At 44.0% G+C, this 27,652-nt stretch overlaps 1 protein-coding gene across 3 annotated transcripts in view; it reads right to left on the bottom strand.

The window, feature by feature from the left end:
- Positions 1-8,332: 8,332 nt before the first annotated feature.
- The window catches only part of ATIC (5-aminoimidazole-4-carboxamide ribonucleotide formyltransferase/IMP cyclohydrolase), a 41,614-nt gene continuing 22,294 nt past the window's right edge, over positions 8,333-27,652 (bottom strand). For all 3 annotated transcript variants that reach the window (XM_084819413.1, XM_084819402.1, XM_084819422.1), the window contains 7 exons: positions 27,509-27,594; positions 26,005-26,094; positions 24,386-24,514; positions 21,264-21,356; positions 10,378-10,560; positions 9,164-9,319; positions 8,333-8,668 (listed from right to left, as the gene is read on the bottom strand). In XM_084819413.1, coding sequence (XP_084675539.1) covers positions 8,549-8,668; positions 9,164-9,319; positions 10,378-10,560; positions 21,264-21,356; positions 24,386-24,514; positions 26,005-26,094; positions 27,509-27,594 — 857 coding nt within the window. In that variant the 3' untranslated portion in view covers positions 8,333-8,548. The remainder of the gene's footprint in view (positions 8,669-9,163; positions 9,320-10,377; positions 10,561-21,263; positions 21,357-24,385; positions 24,515-26,004; positions 26,095-27,508; positions 27,595-27,652) is intronic.

Genomic DNA, 27,652 nt, shown 5'->3' with positions numbered 1-27,652 from the left:
AAAACTGTGTTTGCAATCCTTGAAACAATATTTAATCCTGGCAATGCTGTCATCTAAAAGGCAGATTCAGTTTAGCATAGACTTTTATTTGAAGTTCTACAGTATATTTGTTTTTATTTTGTAAAGGCCAGTTCACCACTTCTTCTAATCTGGATAGCTTCTAGAAAGTGGTTTGACCTCTAAGGCAAACGTGGTATGGATGAAGCCAGGCCAAATAATCACCAAATGATTTGCTGACTGCTCTAGAGTGAGAAGTAGCCTTGTATCTCATGACTTTGTTTCATCGATGTAGTGCTCCCAGGGTGTGCTGATGTACTGCAAATTAGTGTTGGAGAAGACACTTAGCAGGAGTATAGCTGTCAATGTTCACACTCAATACAATGCATTTACAAACGAAATGCCATTTCTAGCTGCATAACTGGAAAGAGCAGCTTGAATACTAAATAAGAGAAATGGGAAGTTTGACTTACTGCATACTTCAGAAGTTAGGAAATGCTTAAGTATACCTTTTATAGATGTCAACATTCGCCCTTTGCTGGCTTTTCCTGAAAATGTGTATTAACCACCTGTGCTTCAATGACTGGTTAAATGTGGGCTAGATGAGAATACTGTTAGGTGTATTCACAGCTGATTGGAGAAACCATACCCAAAAGAGTGTTCATCAATGACTCATCAAACTGGGGGGAGGTTTTGAGTGGACTGCCGTGGGGCTCTGTCCTGGGCCTAGTGCTCTACAACTGTTTTTTTCTGTCAATGACTTACATAAAGGGGTGGAAGAATATCAAATTTGTGGGCGACACCTCAGAAAACAGGAATAAAATTCAAAATGACCTTGATAGAATGGAAAACTGGGCTGAAACTAGCAAAATGAAATTAAGAAACAAATGTAAAATTCTGCATATAAGCACAACTTTCCTGCCCCAGACATACATGCGCAGGTTGAAGACGTGGAACTCGGCAGCAGCAGATGTGACCTGCTAGCAGCTGATGTGAAAAGGATCGCGGAATTGTAATTGATCACAAGCTTAACATCTGCAGTGAGATGTAGCTGCAAAAAAGGCTAATATGACTTTAGGTGCACAAACAGAATCTATTTCCAAGTCATGGGAAGTAACTCCACATAGAATCATAGAATAGTAGAGTTGGAAGGGGCCTACAAGACCATGGAGTCCAACCCCCTGCTCAAGGCAGGAATCCAAGTCAGAGCATCCCTGACAGGTGGCTGTCCAGCCTCATCTTGAATGCCTCCAGTGTGGGAGATCCCACCACCTCCCTAGGGAATTGGTTCCATTGTCGTATTGTTCTAACAGTCAGGAAATTTCTCCTGATGTTCAGCCGGAATCTGGCTTCCTGTAACTTGAGCCCATTATTCTGTGTCCTGCACTCTGGGATGATTGAGAAGAGATCCTGGCCTTCCTCTCTGTGACAAGCTTTCAAGTACTTGAAGAGCGCTATCCTATCTCCCCTCAGTCTTCTCAACGCTAAACATGCCCAGTTCTTTCAGTCTCTCTTCATAGGGCTTTGTTTCTAGTCCCCTGATCATCTTTGTTGCTCTCCTCTGAACCCTCTCCAGCTTGTCCAATCTATCAAGATTACTTTGAATTCTGTTTCTGTCTTCCAAGGTATTAGCTATTCTGCCCAATTTTGTGTCATCTGCAAATCTGATCAGCATTCCTTGCACCTCCTTGTCCAAGTCATTAATAAAAATGTTGATGAGCACTGGGCCCAGGACTGAGCCCTGCGATACCCTGCTCACTACCTCTCCCAAGTTTGAGAAGATCCCATTGAGAAGCACTCTTTGAGTCCAATTCTGTAGCCAGCTGTGGATCCACTGGATCGTTGTTTCATCTAGCCCACTTTGAGCTAATTTACTCATCAGGATATCATGGGGCACTTTGTCAAAAGCTTTGCTGAAGTTGATGTATATTATGTCCACAGCATTCCCACAGTCCACAAGGGAGGTTACTTGATCAAAAAATGAGATCAGGTTTGTCTGGCAGGATTTGTTCTTGACAAATCCATGTTGGCTTCGAGTAATCACTGCACTGTTTTGAAGATGCTTACAGATGGATTGCTTTATCGTCTGCTCCAGCATTTTCCCAGGGATTGATGTCAGACTGACTGGTCTGTAGTTCCCAGATTCCTCCTTTTAACCCTTTTTGAAGATAGGGATAACATTAGCCCTCCTCCAGTCATCTGGCACTTCACCTGTCCTCCATGATTGCTCAAAGATAATAGACAGTGGTTCCGAGAGCAATTCTGCCAGTTCCTTTATTACTCTAGGATGCAGTTCATCTGGCCCTGGAGAGCTGAACTCAAAGTAATTAGGTGTTCCTTGACCGATCTGAAGCTGCAATCCTGCCCCTTCAGCCTTTGCCAGGAGGGTCATAGACCCTCTTTTGGGAGAAGACTGAGCCAAAGCAGGAATTGAGCACTTCTGCCTTTGTCATCCGTTATCATTTTGCCATCCTTATTTAATAGCTGAACCACGATTTCTTTCCTCTGTCTTTTACTATGCACGTATCTGAAGAAAGCCTTTTTGTTGCTTTTAGCATCCCTTGTTAACCTCAGCTCATTCTCAGCTTTAGCCTTCCTGACGCCATCCCTGCAATTCTGTGCTACCTGCCTGTACTCTTCCTTTGTTGCTTGGCCTTCCTTCCACTTCCTGTATGTGTCCTTTTTTGTTTGCAGATCATCTCTAAGCTTTTTGTGAAGCCACATTGGCTTCTTCTGTTGTCTTCCACCTTTTCTTCTTGTTGGAATTGTTTGTAATTATGCCATGAGAATTTCTTTTTAAAAACTCCCACCCATCTTGGACTTCCTTTCTCGTTAGTCGCTTGCCATGGGACCTTACTTACCATCGTTCTGAGTTTATTAACATCAGCTTTCCTAAACTCCAGGGTACGCATTTGGCTACACTCGGCTTTTGCTTCCTTTAGAACCAAGAACTCAAGTATAACATGGTCGCTTTCCCCCAGAGTTCCTGTAACTGCTACTTTATCCACGAAGTCATCTCTGTCGGTTAGGATCAAGTCAAGGATAGCCGATCCTCTAGTTCCTTCCTCTACTTTCTGTAGGAGGAAGTTATCCGCCACACAAGTCAGGAATTTCACAAGTCAGTAGACTCTGACCACCAGGTTCCTTTTATTCTTTGCTCCATTTATTTTGATCCAGATGCTCTCGATGGGGCTACCAAGCTCCTCCTCCTGTATTTCTCTGCAGAGATATGTATTTTTCACATACAGTGCAACCCCACCTCCCTTTCTGTTCCTCCTGTTCTTTTTGAACAAGTTATAGCCTTCAATTGCTGTATTCCAATCATGAGAGTCATCCCACCAAGTCTCAGTTACACCTATCAAGTCATAATTTCCCTCCTGTATTAAGAGTCCAAGTTCATTCTGTTTGTTCCCATAATCTGGGCATTAGTATATAGACATCGAAGACCATGTGCTTCATAGTCTGGCTTTCTTCCTACATGTTTGTGAAGACTATTAATGGGTGCTATTAGAGCTATTCTCTCCGTTGTGGTGCATGAGCCTTCGTTCATTGTTACCCCCAACTTTACGTCTCCCTTCCCCGTAGGATTCAGTTTAAAGCCCTCCCGATGAAGTTCTTCATGCTGTGGCCAAACACATTCTTCCCAGCCTTTGTGAGGTGCAACCCGTCCATTGCCACCAGCCCATCTTCCAGGAAGTATAGCCCGTGGTCCCACTTGTCTGCGCTAGTCAGATCTGAACTGGACTACATGTGTGTCCCGTCTGAGTGCTGCACTTTAAGGACAGACAAATCTAAAGGGATTCAGAGGAAGACAATGAGGATAGTGAGCAGTATGGAAATAAATAAGAAAAGGTTGAATGTACTGGGTATGAGAGCCAGCGTGGCGTAGTGGCGAGAGTGCTGGACTGGGAGGCGGGAGATCCGGGTTCTAGTCCCCACTCAGCCACGGAAGCTCACTGGGTGACTCTGGGCCAGTCACAGACTCTCAGCCCAGCCTGCCTCACAGGCTTGCTGTTGCAAGGATAAAATGGAGAGGCCTATGTACGCCACCTTGGGTTCCTTGAGGAGGAGAAAAGGCAGGATATAAATGTAATAAATAAATAAATAAAAATAATAAATTTGGTTCACCTGGAGAAGACTGAGAAGAAGCATGGTCGCACCTAAGGGGCTGTCACACGGAAGAGGGCAAAGACTTGTTCTCTGCTGCCCCAGAAGCAATGGTGTAGAGGAGTCAGGGCTCATACAGATGCAGTGCCAGCTCTTTTTTTATTAGCAGAGACACTGAGGTCATCAGCCACCCCACTCCCCTCTAAGAATTCCATTTTCTCTCCAAGCTTCACTGCAATCCTCACAGTAGCTAGGGGGAAAACAATTTTTCCCAGCAAAATATATTGTTCCTTGTTGTAATGCAAAGGATGGGGGGGGCGGGGGGGGGGCTTGGTCTTGAATGGGCAATCAAGACCCATTAGATTTACAAAGGGCCTGGTCTTGGAGGAGATGAAGGGCTTCTCTACACACTGTTTTTATTGTGTGGTCATGACTGTTCACTCAGGGAAGTTTGCGGGTCCTTTACGCAACGTTGTCAACCTCCAGGGCCTCTCCTGTCCTTTGTAACCAATATTGCGGCTTTTCCCTTCATGGGGAAAAAGTGGTATTAAATCTGGGATGCTTGATATTACTGCATGTAAACTGTGCAATTGCACTGTACCACAGTGCCATCTAGTGGCTGTTTAATGAAACATATAGAACTTGCAGAGAAAGGAAATCCCTGAAGAAAAGCAAGGGGATGCATGTGTAAAGAAGCCAATCTTGATCCCACAAAACATCTGGAAGCTCCAGTAAAGCGGAGGGATAAAAGCATGGTGCAGAGAAGCTCAGAAACTGCTACACTATGGATCAATGCTGCTGCCTGAACGTTCAGACTCTCCTTGGGGTCATGGCTGCAGCGGCTGTCGTGGTGAGCAGCTGCCCTTCGGAGTTTACTACTACACCTCTGCCTAGAAGGCAGGACTAGATCTAGTGGGCTTACATTACAGTAGAGTTCTTTTTTGCCAGTAAGAGCAATTCAACAATAGACCCAATTACCTAACAGGGGAGTTCTCCCTCTGGGAGGTCAAACAGAGGCCTGGCAGCAACTTGTTGGGGATACGCTAGCTCTAGATTCACTACATCAACGAAGGGCTGGGGCTAGACGGCCTACAAGGGCCTACACTGAGCCACCCAGAGATCTTCGGCTATTGGGCGGTATAGAGCTACATACATACATACAAGGGCCCCTGCAATTCTAGCTTTCTATGACCAAGGAGTTCTACTTTGTGGACAGTGGAGGCTGGTGGTTCCAGTTTCAGTGGGGAGGTGAATCCACTCCAGGTTTCAGTCAGAACCAGCCAGCACTCTAAAGGAGCTAAGCACCTTGGATACCTCCTTTAAGAGTTGACTGAAACCAGGAGCGGATTCCCCGCCCCACTGAAACTGGAGCCACTAGCCTCCACTGTCCTCCAGGAGACTGAGAGAATTCACCGGTAAAAAAACTTTCTCTCCATTAAGAGAGGTCAAGCTTGGTGTCCAGACCCACTAAGGGATAGTGTGGGGTTGTTGTTTTGTTTTACACGCACAGTTGGTTTCTAGCAACTGCAAATATTCTATCTGCATCTGCTATCGAAGGCCCAATTCATACATTGGCCCAGCTGCACAGTTGCAGGGACCTAAATAGCAAGGATGCAGCCCGCGGTTAGCTGAAGTGCTCCCTGCATGGGTCAGGCCAAGTTTAATCCTGTGAGTGAAAAACTGATTTTGTGTCTGCTTCCGTTCTGTGCTTCCACTCAAAGGACGGAAGGAGAGCGCTGCCGACACAGGTCAACTTTCCCTGCCAACCACCACCACCAGATAACTTGAAATGAGCCAGAGACACACTGGTAGTGTGGGAGTGGAGGAGCCCTTCCACCCAAACTTAGTTCTACTTCACTTGCATCTTCTTATAGCCAACGCAAGTTGGTACAATAAAAAGATCCTGCCAGCCCTGTCTATAGTAAAAGCCTGAAGATTTTTTTCTCAAGCAGTTGCATTTCATTCTCATTTACTGTTACATAAAAGCAGGGTATTCCCGTTGAGCAGGATAGTACATGCCTGGAATCTGACAGCACTGTTTGACTTGGAGGTTCGTAGGGTGGAGCTTCCACATAGCAGCTGCTGACCTGGAAGATTTGTGACATAGATCAGCCTTCCCCAACCTGGTGTCCTCCAGATTTTTTGGACATCAACTCCATCAGCCCCAGGAAGCATGGCCAATGGTCACAGGGACATAGAAACATAGGAGGCTGCCTTCTACAGAGTCAGACCCTGGGTCCATCTAGAGCAGTATTGTTGACACTGACTGGCAGCAGCAGCTCTCTGGGGTTCCAGGCAGGATTCCTTCCTAGCCCTACCTGGAGATGCTGGGGACTGAACCTGGGACCTTCTGCATGCCAAGCAGGGGCTCTACCACTGAGCCACAGCCCCACCCAGGAGTGCTGGGTGTTGTAGTCCAAACGATCTGGAGGGCATCAGGTTGAGGAGGGCTGACATAGACAGTAAACTGAAAGCTCTTGTTTCCCAGTTTAATAGTGCAAACCAGCTGGCTTCACAGTAAAAAAAACCCCACACCCTCTGATGGGGAAGGCTGTTTAGATTAGTGGTAATGCACAGGCCAACATAGCCAAACACATCATGTATCTAAGATTATTCCTTCTCTAGACACCATAAACGCTTCCTACAAGAGACAGATGTGCCTTGAGCTGATTTTCTCCTCTTTTGGAGAAAAATATTTTAGAATGGAGCCATTTATACTGTTTGCTTTGTACTGTTTCATACTTAAAAATAACCTCAAGCATCAGGGAAGTCTAATCGCTGTGCTTTTTTCAAACTGCACATCTGATTGTGGCAAACAAAATCACAGTAAGACTTGCTTCAGCATATTTCACAGTGGAGGTGTTTTTTAAAACCCACAAAAAACCCAGAAACCAAGCTGCCAATTTCCTTTCCCTTGCTAGCTATAATTACCTACTCTTACTACATATTCCCTGTCAACATGGCAGAAGTTATTTCCATCACCTAAAATACATCTCTCTAAAAACAGTTTGCATTTAATGAGTCCTGCTAAGTGCACACCTTTCTAAAATAATAGGTCGAAGCACCAGTACCGTGCTTGTCTTGTAGCTTGCTTTATTATTTCAATGTTTCAAAAGGAGGTTGAAATGTAAACCTTTTCCAGTTTAGAAAGATGAGGCTTCACAGCCCTAAGCCTTGATCACTTCTGTCATCATGAGAGTGTGCATACATTACAGAGTACTAGAAACTGCAGAGATACAAGGACGAGTCTCTAAAATATGGGGGCGGGGAAGTGTGTTAAAAAATGGTTAACACAGATGGGTATAAAATCAAGTACCAAATCAAGAGAATAATAACAAATATAGTCCTCCTAATGAAACTGAGGGTCCTCTTCAGCCATTCCCTTTGTGGTGTGGTTGCAGCTTTCCCTAAAGTTGGTCCCATGCTAGCAAAAGAACACCAAAAGATTCTTATAATATAGTTGATTTTAATGATGGGCCTAGGAACTACACAAGTAATGTGTGCACACACCCCTACCCCTTTCAAGCTGCATTACTTGCATTTATTTATTTATTACATTTATATCCCACCTTTTTTCCTCCTTAAGGAACCCAAAGCGACATACATAATCCTCCTCCTCTCCCTTTTATCCTCACAATAACCCCATGGGGGAGGTTGGGCTGAGAGTCTGTGACTGGCCCAACGTCAACCAGTGATCTTCCATGGCTGAGTAGGGACTTGAACCCGGATCTCCCGCCTCCCAGTCCAACACTCACGCCACTACACCACGCTGACTCTCAACCACCTTGTTAAACACAACTCGTACTGATGGAAGTCTTTATAGACATTCTTCCACAGCCTAGAAATCAACTGAGGGAGAAGTTACAATCGCACTGATAAATGCAGTACACAACCAATATAAAGTACAAAGACCGTCTGCTCCCAATACAGAAAGTGCAGTGATAAGGAGTTTTGTTCCTTAGCGAGACCCTGAAGGAGGTATTCTCTGAAACGTTGAGCAAGTTATGTGCAAAATAAACAGGCGCCTCTGCAATCTTGCATTGCTTTTGTTGTTTTTTGGCTGCTTTTGGTGCTTCTCTGTTGTTGGCTGTGCTCCCAATACACACAACGTCCAGTTCATGAAAAACAGTAATTTTTAAACAATCAATTGATTATGTGTATCGTAAAGCCAATAAAACCAACACCCATGCCTCAAAGGCATAAAGAATTTGACTTCAGACACATTACCAACAGTTTTGTCCATTTATTTTTCAAGACAGCCTTTAGGGGTTAACTATTTTGCTTTAGCATCTCAAAGCAATGGGTGTTATAGACAGATTTTGAAGGGAATGTGCATCTTTAGACCTTGTTTAAAAAAAACTGCTAGAGAGGATGCTTTCATTGCTTGAGACAAATACACAGACCAATGAGCAAAGGGGTCTGTCTGCAATGGCCCTGAGGAACATCAGTGGTGGAACAGACGGAGGTTGGTATGAATAAGTGTTATTCCCAGCTCATCGCAGGCTTCGATCACAACTTGGTCAGCAGCTGAACCAGAAGGGGCAGCAATGAACTGGACTCCACTCTGATGAGAAAACAAGAAGGAAGATAAAAATAACCAGGTTACTCATCCATTTTGTTAGATGTTGCACAATTTAGCACAAAGCATCCAGTGGAATGCGGTTCCCATGAAACCTGACAACACTTCTCAGGCAGAGACTGTCCCAGCTGGAGGTAAGATAGGTTCTGTATTAGAAGTCCAAGACTTTCTTTTTGGAAGGTGCTGCAAGATGTGCATTGTAAATGGTCTGGGTTTGGTAGATATGATCTCTTTCCTTCTGCAATGCACGGCCGGACTACTTTATCTTAGCCTTCCGTTTATTTAAGCTAGCCCTTGCCCACAACCACCACCAGCACGATACATCTTGCTTGCAGTCCTAACCTACATAATCCAAATCACAGGTAGCCAATGTATCTAGGCTTCCACCTGGAGTAAGAGCAGCTGATTGGACAAGATGCCCTTCAAGTCCTTGTCACCCCATGACACCAATGACAGACACCTCCAACTCCGCAGCCTTACCCGTTTCGCTCTATCCACATTATCCCTAAAAGGGAAGAATGCATCAGAGCTAAGTGAGACTCCATTCAGTTTCCCAATCCATGCCTTTTTTTCTGCCTCAGTTAGCAGAGCTGGGACTTCCTCAAACAGCGCCTTCCACTTGACAAGATCTTCATCCTGAAAAGGGGATTTTTTAAATCATCTGCTAGATTGATGGAATCTAATTCAGCAACACACAGCAAATGGAGCGGCAGCAATGCATTATGAAATTTCTCCCAGCGCCCCACTCTTGAGCAACAAGACGGCTGTTATATTGAAGTTCACATCTGTTCTATAGCTGTAATATCACTTTGCTGGAAAATTTATAGTCAGAATTTATTAAATTCTAAGCCATCTCATTCCTTAGTTTTAAAACAACAACAACAACCTCCTCCTGCCACAACCTGTTACTACAACTCTCCCAGAGCATTTCAAAGTCATATGCTTTGCTTGGCCTGGTTTGTGCTACTCCAGTAAGTGAGAGCAAACATCAGTGTGCCCAAATACAGTATTTAGTACAAACAGTCCAACACATTTTCTTTAAAAAAACCCTGCAGGATCATGGCTCCGTATTCTTTTTCTTGAACATCATTAATCTAATGAATTGGGAACTCAACAGCCTCCCTGTACTGAAATGGAAAAAAACAAGTGATAGGGCTGTGTGTCGTCAGCATACTGGTGACCGCAAACTCCAGATCTCTGGATGATCTCTCTTGGTGACCCACAGAGATGTCAGACAGCATGAGGGACAAGATGAAACTCTGCAGGACACCATAGGCCCAAAGGCCGAGGTGTTGAGCAGAAGTTCTCCATCACCACCTTCTGGAATCTACCCAGCAGGAAGGACTCAAACCACCACAAACTGTGCTCCCAAGCCCCATCCCAGCCAGGCAGAATATCATGGCTGGTGATCTCAAAAGTTCTCCACCAACAGGAACTCATTCCTATATGTTCCTGGTCTAGGTAATCCACTAGGGATGCTACAGGTGCTCTGCTATGAAGCTACAGCTCCTCCCCTTGGACCTGTCTAACATACCTCTGAGGGATGCAAGGACAAACTTCAGTGGCCAAAAACCTGAATCCTGGCCATATTTTGCACAATACCCAATTCTAGACAGGCTTAATTAAGGGGGAATTGTAGCTAACATCATGTGTATGATTCTGTGGTGACTTTAATCAGCTGCCCCATGCTTTACCTCACCAATGGTCCCAGTGACATACTGATCAATAGCATTGGAGATCTCTGCTCTTTTCACTCCAGCTTTGAACTTCATGGAGAGCACTCGTGGGTGATGTCTCAGCCACCAGTGGTTTGCCTTGTCTCCGGCCAGGCGGGTGCAGTGTATTCGGGACTGCTGCCCTGCCCCAATGCCAACCACCTAAAACACAGAGAGCACTATAATTAAAAGGCATATAAAAAACCTCCACATGCACCTCTTCCAAAGCATTGCCCTTCAGGCCTCGCCAGCAAAATCAAACATTAAACAAACCCTGTCACCACTACTTCCCAGCTCAGAAATAAGATTCCCCCTTACTGCGAGGATGTTTTTGACCGATTACAGGCAAACAGTCACTTGCAAAAAAAAGGGCAAGCAAAATATGGGCTGCCTTCTGCAAATTTAGTTAAGTTAGCGAACAAGAGGATTTTGTTTTAATCATCCCTGGAATACGCCAAGGCAAAGAGAGCATACAAGCAATGAGAGCTTCTAGGCATCCTGTTCTGGAAAAGCAGTTAAATGGGAGAGTTTAGGGCAAGGTTTCCTCCACAGTGGGGTTCCCAACCCCTAGGGGAAAACTTGCAACCAAGTAGAGAATATCACAGCTGTCTGGCTTTCCGGTAGCACAAAATACGTTGCTGAACACTGTCAGAATGGGGAGTTAATACAGATGTTTAAGGTAGCCAAACAGTGCAATTCTGGCTGAGTGATTAGAATTCGGGGATTTAGTGCAGCCCTGAATGTCTGAAAGAGACTAGCGCCCCGCCCCCATGGCCTCCCCCAAAGGGGAATTGCACAGCCTGCTCTCATGTATATTTACTTGGAAGTAGGTCTCAGCAAACTCAACAGGACTTACTTCCTAGTAAGTGCACTTAGGACTGCAGCCTCAGACTTCTTACCTTCACTTAAAGTTGGACAGGGTTCAGTTATCACGAAACTTGTCCAAGTAAGCAAAACCACAGACAGGAAAATAATCAAAGGTAAGAATTGCAAACATTTTGCAGAGGTACAATCCGGATTTGTAACTGAAAATATTGGAACATATGCTGACTCAACATGGAGAAAAGAACTGCAGGCTTTGGACCCGGAGGGCATCGCGCATGAAGGGATAGTGGGGGGACCCATAGGACACTGGCCTTACAGAGAAAGAGCAACAGCAGAGGCTAGTGGTCTTACTGAGACGGTGGGTGCAGTTGCAGGGAGAGACAGAATACCAAAGTTACGGCTTTTTGGGATCACTTCATCTACACACACACACACACACACACACACTTTCTCTGCTTTTGCAATTTGATCTGTGCACACTTTAAAACATTACTTCGCGACAGCTAGAAAACTGAAGTGAATTCAGATTAAAAAGGAGGTGGTATTTTTGTAATCTACTGCCACCATCTGGCTACTACTCAATGGAAAGATTGGCTACTCTGTGCAGTTTCAGCCACACAGGGTTCTACATTCCCAAACAGGACAATCTGAGTATTCAGCATCAAGGCCGCTTACTCGGCTCATTCCTGATCAGCCAAAAGCACCCTACCTCCCAAGCGGAGGTTCGTGACCTGGGCATTATCAAAGCTGGCAAGAATTCACTGTTGCAGGAAGGCCTCTTCTATCGTGCATTTGGGCAGCTCACAAAGGCAGAGAAAGGTTCCCCACTGCTCCTGCCTAAATTCTAATCCCTACATGTGGGAAATGTTGAAGGAGAAAGGGATGGTAATCAGTCAATCAATCAGAAAACCTATTCTCTGCTGTATGAGAGGACAAATTCTGAAGTAGCTACTCCCTTCAAATGGCTGTGTAACTAACCAATTTGGAAAGAAGGGTGAGGGCTGCGGGGGGGAGAGAAAGGGTTACATTTAAAGTTCTGGACAGCAGTTCTGTTTGCGCATGCAGAAACAGGTTTTTGCTTTTAACCCATCTAAGATGCTATTACAGGGGTCCATTGGACCCATGGGCACATTTGTGAATTTGAGAAACTGCTGTGGGTACCACCATAAAATGGCTCCCATGGACAATGTGGCTGGTTACATATTGGCTGTCGTGGAGGGCTGGCTGCTCAAAACGTGTGAGGTGGGGAGAGAAAGAGGGAGGCTAGACCCTGGGAGGGGGAATTGGAAAGAGTTGCTTTTTGGTTCACCCAATCTTCTTCAGTCCACATAGACCTTTGCCCTTTGCTCGCTCACTCGCCCCAGCCTCTAGCCTCACTATTTCTCTCCTGCAAGCCCTTTCCTTGCTATTTCTTTCCCTTCCTCATCTTTAGCCTTCTTCTTTCTCTCTTTTCCTCGTCCCTGGACTTGCTCTTTCTCTCACACTCACCCCTTTATCTTACTCTCTCTACTTGTTTCTCTCTACTCTCGGCCTCTAGCCTCGCTATTTCTCTCACCCCACATCTTTATCTCACTGTTTCTCCCTCCTCCTAGCCTGTAACCTCTCTCTCTCCCCTCTCCCCCTTTGCCTTGCTTTATCTTCCTGCTTGCTGAACGCCTGATCACCGGCAGTCTCAGGAACAGGAAGGAGGACCTGGCACCCTAATGTTTTTCAATTTTTTATTACAATTTTTTAAGGGAGCAGGGAGTGAAAAGCTTTGTGGGTGCCATTGGAGGTGCCCATGGGCACCATGGCACCCATGGGTGCTGTGTTTGGGACCCCTGTGCTATAGCATATGTCCAAACCCCTCAGAAAACCTTATCACATAGCTTATTTGGTAAGTAGCCTGGCAAGCAATTTAGCAAAGACCTGCTAGAGGATACTTTAAAAGAAGGGTGCTTTATTTTGTCTAAACCCCAGGGCAGGTTTATGCAATGCTTCCTCCCTTCAAGGGGAAGTACTCACATGGAGAAGACATTCACCAACACAATCAATTAAAATTTCCCTGCTCACTTTTTCCAGCCTCCATAATTACAAAAATTACTAATTATTATCCATGATTGCAATCCCAAGGATGATTGGAACTTGCTAATGTTTATTGAAAGAGCAGTATGTGGCATTCCAAAATGCAGCTTGTGGTGTAGTGGTTATAGTATTGGACTAGGACTAGAGAGACCAAGATTCAACTCTCCATTCATCTACAAAGCTCACTTGGTGACCCTGAGCCACTCACATTCTTTCAGCCTAGTCTACCTCACAGGGTTGTTGTGAAAACAGAAAGTGGGAGGAGAAGCACGCATACTGCTCTGAGCTCCTTGAAAGGAAGGATGTACGTATGTATAAATACATCCAGAAAAGGGTCCAAAACCTGCTCTAGTCAAATAATGACTCAACACCTGTGCCGTATCCACACAATCACAGCCCTGTACTCTATACTAATCCAGATAATGCTGCCAGGTCCATACTTACCCTATGCATTTTACTCAGAAACAAATCTCAATGTGTTCAATATGGTTTACTCCCAGGTAAGCATACATTGGATTGCAGTCACAATTAGAATTCTGTCTGCATGCACAAGAGTGCGTATACATGGTAGCATTCTTACCACCTTCACTGCGAGTACAATAGGGTAGCTAAAGGAAACTATGGGGGTAAGCATCTAAATTAAGTGACCTGGTCAGTGATGTGACCTACAGTCTCAAGTGGCCAAAGCTCAGAGTTGACTTCATCCACACAGATCTTATTTTAGGTCCACCATTAGGTGCTGCCTTCCATTCGCACTTCCTGTCATAGTGACTAGAGGGTACCCCTGCAGCAATAAGAAAAAGCATGTGACTCACACATCCTGGGCGCTCTTATCTGTGTGTAAAGGGGAAGAGTGGTAAATTCAAGATAACAATCCTGAATGACTGTGAGAGACTAATAGATACTCCTCATCATATGAGCAAGCCTTCCGAGTTATGCATTTAGGCCCTTCAAAGACATCAGAGAGTCACTCTGGGGAGAGTGAAGCCAGGGCGCCACCACTGAAAAGGCCTCTTCCCTAGTAACCACCCCCCATACCTCAGACCTCAAGGTAACCTGGAGGAGGGCCTCTAATGACCACCTCAAAGAAGGGGAAAGTACATGCGGTGATCCTTCATTTGTTCATGACATATACTACAGTAGGCAATTCTTCCTCATGCTGTCATGTTTGTTTTGTAGCCTGAGCTACAAAACTGACATCCCCATCCCAGGCTTCTCCCCCTCCCTCATTTCTAAAGACAGTCTGAAAAGACGCTATGCCTGACCAGTAGCTTTCCATGGCTGTGTAGCTTCATCTCTTGCAACACAGTGGCTTCTGTGATGTTAAAACAGGGAAGGGGAGAAAATGAGAAATGGCTTTCTGCTCTCCTTATCCCCTCCCCTGCACTTTGGATTATCTTCCTGTTTCCATCTGCGGATGGACTGTTAAGAAAGGACAGACACAAACTGCTTGCTAGGCCAACAGGCCTGCCACTGTCTCAGACTTTCTAACTCAAGCCGCAACAGATGTTCAAGCCATAAGTCAAAAGGCGAACTGAAAGCAATGCATCACTTGCTGTCTCACTCCTGCAATAACTTCACATCTTGCCAGAACCATAAAAAAATCAGTATCCTTCCCTCACTGACAGGGAGTGAAAATAACTGGATTTGTGGCCTTTCTTTATCAGCCAACTAATAATCAGCTCATAGCTAAGAAGTCAGCCATTGGCATGACATAATAATACACTTGTTTAATATACCACCGGGGCTTCATTCTGAATAGATTTGGTAACATCTCACATCCTAGGCAGATTCAACGTTCTGTTTGTTCAATTAAAAAGGCCCCTTACCTAATGCAGTATTGGGGTTTGCTTCAGTTCTGCACTGAACCTCAGTACAAGACAAAGAACTCCCTCTCATCCTCACCACTGACTGGCAAGTAGAGTTCCATACCTATATATGTGCCAGAACTGTTCGCCAAGATGTGACAAATCCCAGTTCTTGCCTCATATGGGTGTATTTACAAGAAATGTTCACCACACAAACACAGGCAGCAGCAATTGCTTTAGGTAGCTTCACTATTATATATCAAAACCTGGGGGTCTGGGCTCAGCAAAGATGCTACCTTCTTGGCCAAGGAAACTGTCACATATCCTTGATGAAGTTCAAATCAAAATGAAAAGTCTCACAATATTTCTCTCAGGAACATTCTGCCAACAGCTACTCTATGGCTTGCAACAATACTAAGCTAAACGTTTCCTGAGCAAGCTAATTCAGACTTTCCGCTGAGAAAAGTCTGTGATGTTCGTTCTAGGGTGTGAGAGGGGGTAGATTTTGTGTATATGTGAATGAACACTTCATATTGTATTGTTTTTAGATTATGTTGTATGGTATTTATTTTTATTTGTATTATTGTGCTGATTTTGGTTTATATTGATCCCCCTGCCCTGGTGGTTATATTCATCATGGATTTCTGTACTGTGTATGTAAGTCGCTTCAAGACTGATTTTTTACAGTGGGAAGCAATGCATAAATGTTAATTATTATTATTATTATTATTATTATTTTAAAATGCTGATTTGGACATGCATTACATGACTCATTCACACATCACTCCATGACTCCCAATGGATACTTTAATATTGAGAAGTACTGTGTTTTGGGTTGATACAAAACCTCTGTCTAAGGCTGGGTTGGGGATACTGCAATCCTCAGCCTACTCTCGGAGGGGGGGGGGATGACACAGCCAGAGCACTTTGCAACCCTGCAGTCTCTACCCACAACTGGCAGTGCCACCTAACTGACTTTTCCCATGGGTCGACAGCCCTTCATAGGAAAGAGTTTCCCCACCCAGAGCTTATGGTGTTTCATCTGCTGTGGAAGTCATCATTTCATGGTTTGCAGTAGTGATGTACATGGATATGTGAAGGCGCTTCAGCCCAGTTCGCACATCACGAGAAGCCACCATGGGTGAATTCCCATACAGTGGTTCTTGTTGCAGTGGCAGCCTCCATTTTGAATATTTGGGCCACGGTGTAGCTTCTTCTTACATGCAAGCCCAGCAAGGGTGAGTTGTTGGGGTGGTTGACAAGCCACCTGCAACCCTAAAACAGCCCATGGGTTCTGGGTGGCTTATCAACCACCCCAACAACCCACCCTCGTGGAGTTCACTCATAATGAGAAGCCATGGTGACCTGGATTGGCAACCTGGTGCCTGTGGGAACCACAACCCACCATGGCTAATAAGCCACAATGGACTATGGTGATTGTGCAAACCAGGTCATCATGTCCAAGCAAAGTGCATTTCGGATCTGGCATGGGTTTATATACTCAACAATCCCACAATTCCCTATATCAGCCTTCCCCCACCTGGTGTCCTCCAGATGTGTTGGACTACATGGGGAAGGCTGCTCTCTATAAAAAGGTGCAAATTATAACACAGCAACCTGTTAACCATGTAGGAAAAAATACTGTGCATAATATTAAACATAGCCCCCAAATGGAACTTTTTGTAAAATCCTACTGGGCCTTTCTTAGAAGCCAGAAATCAAAACACACAGCGTTTCTTGTTCTTATTTAAATCAAAGGAGCCAAAAGATACATTTAGGGGTTTAATGCAGTGGCAGTCCTCTTAATCTGAAGAATTAAGAATGATTAAATGAGAGTCTGCAACTAAGGTAAAGAATCACTGTTCGCCTTTCATTTCAGAGAGATAAGATAGATTTGAGAGTTCCTGGAAGCTGTCAAAATGTGTGAATTAAAAAAGAGACACAAGTAAGGCAATAAGGATTGTTTGTCCTCTACAGTAAACCAATTCGACATTCTCTGCCAAGCAGCCAAGCTTAGAATAATTTATACAAAGGAGGTAAAGGGGACTGATTTTGGAAGGATCAGGGGGCAGGATCCAATGGGGCCGCTGCACTTACACAACTGAGATAGTGCTAGCATAAGCAATCCCTATAGCAGCACACTCATAGTGCAAGCTGGAACAATGGGTTTTCTGGGGAAACCAGTCATACCAGCTTATGCTATTGGCACTGTGTAGAGGTTGCTTACGGTAATGCTACATTTTTAGCAAGGATGGTAAATACAGCAGAGAAAGGGAAGGAATCTATATGTGGGGAGACAAGTAGTTTGAGGACAGCAGCAGATCACAAAGGACTGGATCTCCAAGAGGGGATAAACCTGTGTTTGGGCTGATCCACTTCAGACTTCACGTGGGGTCTCACATGATGGAACCTCCCCTCTAAAACATTCATGACACATAAAAAACTAGCCCAGACAGAGGTTTACCTACCACAGCGAGAACCAGGTCAAAAGACAGAGAGCTGTGCAGGGCAGAAAAGTTCCTCAGGTCCCAAGCACCATCTCTTAATAGTTCCCTTTGGTTTCATCAATACTCAGTGAATGTTGGGACCTAAGAGCCCCTGCCTCCTAGGAAGAACATCATGGCAAGGGGGTGACCAGCCTGACTCCATACACTGACCAGAGAAGGAAACAGCTGCAGGGAGCTTGTTTTGCCCTTTCCTTCCAGAAAAAAAGCCTACAAGAACTTTGAAACTAAGAACTGGTGCCTGAGTTTTGCTTTTTTCCTCCTCCCTCCCAAACTCTTTTCCTTTTATGTCATGTCTTTTTGATTGCAAGCATGAGGTCAGGGGCTGTCTCATTATTAATCTTTGTAAGGTGCTCTTGGAGCCTTTTTTGTCTGAGGAGCAGGGTAAAAATCTGTAAATAATTAAATAAATAGTTATGCGGGGGCACGGGGAGGTTTTTCCCCTATAAGTTATTTCTGCACCAGATTTCACATTATGCGCACACACACACACAAACAGCACATGCATAGCCATAAATATATTACAGTACAGCCAGACTATCTCTGGCTTGGGTCCTGAAATTCCATGAGGGGACCACCACTTATGGGACACTCCTGAAGGCAATTGGGGGGGGGGGAGAGATGATTTTCATCGATTCCCCTGCAGCTCTCTGAAAATTTGGTCTGGTGGGGCCCTCTGGAACAGCATGGGAAATGGCATGGGGAGGGGGGAAATGGCAAAAATGGCCTCCCTCCCACCCCTCTTCTGCCAGTGGAAGCCTCTACCAGATCAAAGACCTTTCTGCAAATTTAAGTAGACCTTCCATTTGTGGAGGGATGACCCAGGAGCAAATGCTATGTATTTTATATTTTTATTCTTTCATAAAAAGCTTTGAGGGTTGTTTTTTTAAGCATGTTTCACTTTAGAGTTACTGAACCTGAGTGTTGTCTATCTCTCTCAGCAGTTCCTGAATAAAGGAAAAAACAGTAAACCCAGCTGTCAGCTCTGAAGATAACCATTTTGGGCACCCTTGACACCCAGTGCCAGGAGATGGACAATTGCATATCCACTGCCACCAATAAAAGCAGGCTGAGAATCACTCATATGAAGGTCATGTGGTGCCTAAGTGTTTGTTTGTTCTGGGTGCAGCCCTGATCCTTGAACAGTCACAGGAGCTTTGCTGTTGGTTTCACTGGTGCTCAAAGCTACAAAACAGTTCTGCAGCCAACAGTATACTAGCCAAGTACTGGAGTATCTGAAGAAGCTAACCGAGACAAGTCATTTCACATTAAAAAGTACTTGTTTAGATTTGCTCAGAATCTCACCATGTTCTAGCTGACTCCCTTGAGGAGCTTTCAGTTGAGGAGCTTGAGGCGCTTTCCCAACAGAAGGCTGCCCTCATGTGCGCAAACTGAAATAATGAGTCTATAAACAGCTCAATCATTTATCCAGAGAAGAAACAAGAGCAAGATAAGAACCCTAAATTATTCCTTTCCTTGCTTTTCCAACCCAGCTTAGCCTCAAAATAGCCCCCTGAGCACATAAAACAAATCATAAAATGAAGTGAATTAAGAGATTTTTTGACTTGGAGAAAAACACTCATGTTAACAAGTTCTAAAATTGCTGGCTTAAAAAAAATCTAATATCCAGGGAAATACAAGCACAGCTCAAAATTTACCAGCAGTGGAGAGTAAGACTGTGCAAGCCCAGAGCACACCATCCACAAACAGAATAACAATGAATTTTACTTGCCCTAATAGCAAACTAGACTCCTGCTTTTACTACTGGAGTCTGACGTTCACAGCAGCACCACAGATGGTACATTCATTTTTTTACAGTACTTTACAATAGAAAACACAGCTACATCTGCAAGGACTCTGGAGGCTGATCAGCCAGCTGCTGCACAGAAACATCAAGGAGGGAGAGGAAAGGAAGATGCTTAACATTTTTCTTGAAAGACAGAAGCAGCAGAAATACTTCTCCAATAGACCAGTTGTATTTTATTATGTTTGTGGGGAGAATGTGAGCTTGGGATGACCTGCGGGATTACCAGCTGTGCAGCTCTAACCACAGTGCTTTTGTAGGGTGCAATCCTATCCATATTTAGACACAAAAAGTCCCTACAACTCCCAGCATTCTCCAGCCAGCCATGTTGTTGGATGTTTTTCTGTCTAAACAAGCATAAGATTGCGCCCTTAAGAACTTTACATTGAAAACCAGTCAGACTGAAATTAAAAGAATGCAGTACTACGGCTTCCATTCTATGCACACTTGAGTGGGAGTAAGCCCTATTGTCCAACTGTGTGATTTATTTCAAATAAACACGCACAGGATCAGGCTGCAGAGACAAGAAAACTTGCCTTTGTCTTTTTCTAGTCTTCTGAATTTTTCCTGAATTTCCATGTCATTTCCATGTCAACAAATAAGGCAAAGGCCCCACATTCTAATGTTCACATATTTATTGAAATTATTTGATTAAATTGGGGGAAAGTTATAAGGAAAGTTTAAAAAACTGCTTCAGTAAGACATGCTAGCAATGAAATTTGGGTAAAAGAGATCAAATGGAGTAAAGTTTGGGGTCTGAAAACCGCATCAGCTTGCAGAACTAATGTAGCCGCATTTGCTAAGCAAAATGGGGATTTAAAAAGTGTGCTGCACCAGCTTTACTTGGGACAAAATAGTTTTTAAGACACTTGTGAAATGGGGGCTCCCCTTTCTCTGGACAAATTTATTTCCCAAGATCTCACAACAAGTAGGCAAAGCAAAAGACGGGGAGTTGGGGGGAGAGCCAAGATGAATTGGTGCAGCACTAAGAATTCTCAGTAAGAATTCTGACTTGAACTGCTGGAGGCTTGGGAGTCCCCACTGGTCTCAAGATGGAAGGTCTGGTATATTGTCATCCCATCCTTACCAAGACAAAATACTCCCTAGCAGGGAGGCAGCCCTATACCTTTTAACAACCAACAACAAATAACAAAGATACTTCCATGTGCAAGGAAACAGATGCCTTTGTTTCAATCAGAATTGGGGAGTCTCTGGCACTCCAGAGGTCAAAGGACTACACTTCCCATCATCCCTGACCATTGGCCATGCTGGCTAGTGCTGATGGGAGTTGGGAGTCCAGAAATATGTGTTTACGCATGAGGGGAACACTACATGGTGTGCACATATGTGGGAGCACTCTAAGGAGTTTCCCCCTCTCCCACATCCCAGACTCCTTTGTTTCTGAAGAGAAGCGGGAACTGGCAAGAAGTCAATGCATTGTGGGAAAGAGGGGCTGAAAAACTTGTCGTATTTGGATTCTGGATGAAGACAGACATCCTGTAAGGTGTACATGCAGAAAAACATTCTGAGGCATTTGTTTTGAGGGCAGAGAACGGTCACTCAACCACCCTTACAGCATATGCCCATCTTCACCCCCTGCTACAACAGAGTAAGAACAGAGTGAACACACAAGGGAAATCTTAGAGTCTGCCAGTCAGGGAACAGAAAGAGTTAGAGGAACCCAAGGAGGAAGAATTTCCTGTATCAGTTGGAACTCATCAAAACGTTGACTGCAGGCCATAGGTATAAGGTTGTCTAAACCAGCCCACTTACATTTGTTTCAGAACAGTCCATTTTAAAAGCTAACATCAGCCAGAAAGTACAGTAGGATGGATTCCTGCAATATCCCCATGTATTTACCTGTCCATTCCTGGCATAACAAACAGAATTAGACTGGGTATATTTGACAGCAATGCTCGCAACAATCAGATCTCGGATAGCTGGGTCAGGCAGCTGAAACAACAAGGAAGTGATCATGAAGGCACCTTTGAAAATAATTATGATTTTGTAACCTGGAAACTGCCTGCAAATCTACAAAAAAATGAATCCCCTGTGGCTAGACGGTATTACTGACGCTATAAAAATGATGATCAGGGCAATTACTGTAAGAAATGTTTTGAATCTAAACAACCCCAGACTGGTATCATCTCAAATATGAACATTTAGATGACTGCTGAATTTAAATTAAGTCACAATGGTTTCTTCCTGGAAGGATCTCTCTTGGAAAATTCTAAACGGTAGTCAGCTCCTCTTTAAAAAACTTACCAGTATCTTGCTATTTTGAGTCCATTTTACCAATATGCTTCTCATCATCAGAGGGGGTACTCTGTTCCCGTATGTTATTTCCGATACAGCTAGCCAGGTGTGCAGTATCTATTTTTCTAATGTCTGGCACCCTTTTATTGACTTCATAAGGGCTAGATGCAGCTTGGACTTTAACAGAAATAAATGTATTTCCTTATTATAATTCAATTATGTTGTAAAATTTGTTTCCTTTTTGTCCTCGTTTTTGCATTTGATTTCACTGTATAATTGTTTGTTTTGTTTTTTCCTCTAACATTGTAATAGCAAAGTATAATACATGATTTGTTTTAAAGGAGCTGGGCAGGGGACTTCTTTTCTACCCAGATCCTTTTGGAAGCAAGGGAATTCCCAGGTAAAAGAGCTTTTCCCCATATAGAAAAACAGCTATTGCTGCTCCAGTCCTCACCACATTGTTAGTTACAACATATCTATGCATGTCCCTAGATTTCTGGGCATCCTTTGCTTAGCATGACAATGGACATTCCAGTTACTGCTGCCATTGCATGAGCATCATGCTATCTTGCAGTACATGCCTGAGAAAAATATTCAAGGAGTCATAGTTAATTGCAATCTTGATTTTACCCCACATTTTTCCCTAAAAGGCTTCATGGTCAATGCCCCATAAGAAAAAGTGTTCAACAGACCTACTGATCTGAAACAGTAAAACACCAGCATATGCCTTTTGTGAAAATGACAGGCATTTGGACTTGCTCAAAGGAGAAGGATGACCTTTCGTGTTTGGAGGGGCACCTAGCTTTAGATACAATAGAGGGCTGGCATTTGAACACTTGTCCTCAGATGAGTGTTTCAATTCAGAAGTATACTTAGCTGGGGAACGGGGAGGAGACAGACATTTGGGCTTTGGAGGAGAGCCTTGCCTCTCTCAAACAAGGCAAGTGACTTTGGGGATGTGGATGGGTATTACGCTGTACCAAAGTAATGGACTACTTTAGGGGTAATCCCTTCAAATAGGAATCTATTCAGATAGGCATCTGTTGACCTTTGGGATTCCAGACTGGGGTTGAATGCACTCCACTGCTCTGTTGTAGAGCACCTGCTTTGCATGCAGATGGTCTCAGGTTCAATCCCCAGCATCTCCAGGTAGGGTTGGGAAAGACGCCTGCTTGAAATCCTGGAGAGCAGCTGGAAAACCAGCGTTGACAATATGAAGCTAGATGAACCAAGGCTCAGACCTGGTTTAAGGCAGCTTCTTATTTTTCTAGTGAGAATGAAGCTTTGGCTTTTGGAGTTCAGATGGCCATTTTGCCTTGCCCTGGCCAGCCCAAAAGGATTCTAGGGACCTTGGGTTTTTTGTTGTGCATTGGCCTTAACCAAAGGAGCGAGGTGACTTTGGGATCCAGATGGAGTTTAGAAAGACTCTGGCAAAACACCAAGTGCTGACATATAGGATTTAGATAGACACCTGCCTCTACCAAAAAGGAGGAGACCGGTTTGGATGAGGTTCATATGGATGTCCGGTCACAGCCGGCGGAAAAAGATGGTTTCTGTGGTTAGGGTAGGGTTTGGATGTAACTTTAGGGACATGGGTGGGAAACCAAGAAGTTCAGAATATCACGGAGAGCATACGCCTTCTCTTCTATTCCAGGCACACAGCTTCCATTCATAAAAAGCCAAACAAAATAAAAACCAACCCTTAAAAAAACCCAACAGCATTTAACTGAGAAAGTACTGGTTCAGAAAGTTACAACATACACACTTAAAACTTCTCTCAAAAGAAAATCAGTTGCATTTATGTCATTTTCTGAACCAGCATGGTTTTGGAGTTTTGGTTACCAATTAGCAGTAAATACCTTGATCTAATCAACGAATGCACATCAGCACACGCAAGTGATGTGTTTATCACATCACCCAAAGTTAAGCCAGGCCCAAGAGTCTTACAGCTCGCTTAATTCTACAGCTGCTTGCACAGGGCTGCTATTACACAAATGCAGGCTAAAACAACACTCTGCTCCCAGTCAGCATCTGTTTGCTACCACAGTCAGGTCTCTGATCTGAGCTTCCTCTTTCCCCTGACCTTGTGACTGGTGACTCTGTGGCAGGGCCCGATCTGCCAACATGTGCTCAGGTCCACTTGTGCTGTGCTGGCAGCTTGAAGCAGGGGCCTCTGCAACCTTCTTTGGCAATCAGAACATTGCTCTGATGCAAAGCGACTCTTTGTCTAGCCCATGTAGGCAGAACTATGCTCAATATTTATTTCAACTCCCAACCTCTGTGTGCATTCACGACTCGCACAAGGCCTTGCACCAGTGCACTTGCAACTTTTCCAACATGGGGTGAACAGTGCAACTCCAAGACACAACTTTGCACTGGCACAAAACGCCAGATTTTCACTTAGCACAGCATGGAAACATATGAAGTTGCCAGAACAGTGTAGCCCAGTAGTGTCAACTCCAGCTAGCTCATAAGCAGGTTCTCCAGAGTCTCCAGCAGAGACCATTCCCGGCCTTGCTGTCAGAGATTCTTCTAACCGGAGATGCAACAGGATTGAATCCAAGACCTTCTGCATGCAAAGCATGAGCCCGGCCACTGAGCTATGGACCCTCCTTCATCCCACAGGACTGGGCGACTACTGCCTCTCTCTGCAGCACTATATTTTATTTTATGAAGGAGCACTTGCACTTAGCTCTGTTATCAAGACATCGTTTCCACCAACGTACATTTTTATTTTTAGTAACAATGTTTTTGAACAGCGACCGGTCAATCACACCGTCATTCCTCTTCTGCATTAGATGCAATCCAAAGAGAGTGCGGATTTCGTTCTCATCAGGCTCGTAAGCAGGGTCCATCTAAAAGCAGGAACACATTTTTAAAGTCATGCCAGCTTAATACAGTTTCCCTTATTGTGCAGGGTTAAGAAAGCATTTCCTTGCTCCCATGTCTTTAATCCAAAGCAGATGATCTGGCAAGAGGTTTACCAGAGTTATTCAGCTCCCATGACTCCAAGGAAAATTTGGCCCAGAAAATGGATTGCAGCGCTTATAACCACAATGATCCACTTCCAAACAAGCAATCAGTATCTGCTGAAAGCCTTTGTGTTCAGGATACTCAGAGCTGACTTACCATACATGGTTACCAGCCACCACTGCCGCCACCACCCCATTGTATCTTAATCTCACTAAGGCTGCAATCCTGGACACGCTTGCCGGGGAGCAAGCCACACTGATCACTCTGGGATGTACTTCTGAGTAAAGATGTCTTAGACTGCTCTGCCCAACAGTCAAATTGAGATGATCTATGTAAAACCAGCATTTTATTCCTTTGCAAAATTTCACACTTCTAGGCACAAAGGTTTTTTCATTTTTGCTTGGCAGAGGAAAGACAACCACAGTTTAGCTAGTCCTTCCCCAACATATAAAACCATGGAAGTGGATCAAGGATGTTCAGAGAGCAAGATTCAAAGAGCCAGTTGAAAGGACAGCGCGAGAAAGAAAGCATTCTGGAATTCAACAAATACACAGAGGCATGGGACTGGGAGCACTGCTGGGTGAAGTACCAATTTATTCCAGGTACATGAAGTCCCCTCCCTCCAAGACTCTTACAATATATAAGGAATGGGGTTGGGGAATTGCTCACTGAAGGATGCAGTTGTTTCATCTGTGCCCAAGTTGTTAATTGAGACTTCCAAATTTCGGGTTTTGAAGCCAAATCTCCTTTTTAAATGGGAAGTGCAGGGGTGGAGTGGGGGGAATAGCATGCACGCACACAAAGCCATTAAAACCCTAAACTGCTTTGTAAACTTGGCAAAATTTCAAAAGGCAGGTTTGGAGTTCTTTGGGAGCAGCTACTGTGTTGGAACTTCAGATGTGCATGCCAATGTTGCGTGCATGACCCCCTGGATTACAGCTGTCAGGTTTTCCTAGTAACCATGAAGGTTAGCAACTTGTTTGTTTTCAAACTTTCCTTACTGCATATAAAGTATGGTCTTATTCCATCACAATAATGCTGAAGACATTATCAGCAAGGTAAACTACAGGCATGCTCCAAGCACACTCTACCCAAAAGAATTTGGAATGATTAAAATTAGAATCTCATTAACTTAGGGGCTATTTTTAAAAAAGCCTGACATGTACTTTAAAAAAAGCTTCCAGAATAGGTCTCTAGGTACTGTGGTGTATATTTTACATTTATTTTTGCCTAAATATCACATTTTAAAAGTAAATTGAGCCAGGGAGCAGGAAAGTCAGGAAATAAGGCTTTAGTCAGATGTGGGAATAAAGAGGTAACACACGTTGCAGTTAATCATTCTCAAATACCTTGAAACATTTCAAATTCTAACCTGGAGTACACAATAGTTTCCATTTTTCTTTTTCGATAGGATTTTGAGGGCTTCTTCATCATATCCTGGAGCCACAACTCCATCAGATACCTGCATGCACAACAATATTAAGCCATCCAAAAATGACAAGATGGCATTCTTATATACCAATAGCAAACCCAACGGCTGAACTTTATGTAGTCAAAACAGCACCATCCACATATAAGACATGGGTATCAGCAACCTTGGGGGAACCCAAACACGTGTAGAAGCACAAAAACGCACACGCTTGAGGGAGGGAACCCAAAATAGCTCAGCTGAGGACTGAGTCTGCTCAGTGACCCCAGAATGTTGGCTGACTGTTCGAGAAATAGAAAATGGGGCTGGGAGGGATGGAATGCAGCATTCTGGAAAAGGGCATGGCTGGCTGGAACCCAGAACCACACTGCAACATCCTGTTGCAAGCCCCACTTCTGAGCACAAGAACTCTTCCTACAGGAGGGCTAGAAGCCTAGTTCTCACTGAAGTGGTAAACCTGTGCCTGGGCAGAGGCAGAACCATAAATGTGCTAGGTTTCCCTCCTTTAAAGAAAATAAAGAAAAACTCAGCCTGAGTGAGAGAGAGAAGCCACTGGGATTTCCAGCCTGTCTAATCCTAACATCCTGTCAAACAGCCTTGGTTATCTCTGATTATATATAAATCAATCACAACAGGACATTATTCCAGCTTTAGACAATCTATGTTTGAGGGCTTAGTAGCATCAATATTGTTTTAAAAAATCAATACAGCAACATGTGTTTTATTCTCTGAGAAATATACATTATTAGGCATCATGGCTGATACCTACTGTTATCTGTTTAACGAGATGCTATGATCAAATCATCAGAGATCACAGAGGCTGACATGTATCCAGAAGTTTTAGATGAAGGATATAAGTATGCTCTCAGTGGCTTAAAGACTGAAACTAGATCTTCAGCAGCTGCTTTTGACCCATATTTCAGAAGTGTGAAGAGAAGAGGAGAGGGGAGCTTTTTAATTTATTCTGTTATTGTTGTGTTTTAATTGTGTTATTAATGTATTTGTTTTATTATTGTTTTAATCTAGTTGCTATTTAATTTTTTTAGTTCCTATGATTGCAAGCTGCCTCGAGTGCTATTTCCTTGGTAGAAAGGTGGGGTACAAATCTAAACAAACAAACAAATAATGGTGAATTACAGGAGTTTGCTTAAAACGTAGCTAAGGAGTAGAATCCAGTGCTTAGCATGTTAGGTTCCAACCAAAAAAGTTCCCAAATGTCAGAATATGTTACAAACTCCCACCCCCCATCATACCCTTTGACTGCTGTCCTAAAATGCACATATTGTGCATATTTTTTTTCCTAATACCCACATTTTGTGTGTGTATTTTTTAATTGACAAATGTGGCTGCAACTTTCGGAAACGTGCAGATTTCAGAGCGCAACTACATTCTGGTTCATAAGGCCAGCTGCAGTACTAGCACCATACAGAATGCCACTATGACTGACCTCTCTGGAAATGATCTTTGCCGTGGGGACATCACAGATATCAGACAGTGCAATGAAGTCACCAAAAGATGACATTCTATCAGCACCTGGGGGAAAAAATAACACCTTGCATCAGATTCCTCACCTACAGCCGAATCCCAGGCA

This window comes from Heloderma suspectum, chromosome 1, assembly GCF_057233095.1.
Source record: "Heloderma suspectum isolate Gila_16-S chromosome 1, 16-S_ref, whole genome shotgun sequence".
Lineage (NCBI taxonomy): Eukaryota > Metazoa > Chordata > Lepidosauria > Squamata > Helodermatidae > Heloderma > Heloderma suspectum.
This window is presented reverse-complemented; position numbering and strand designations above follow the sequence as displayed.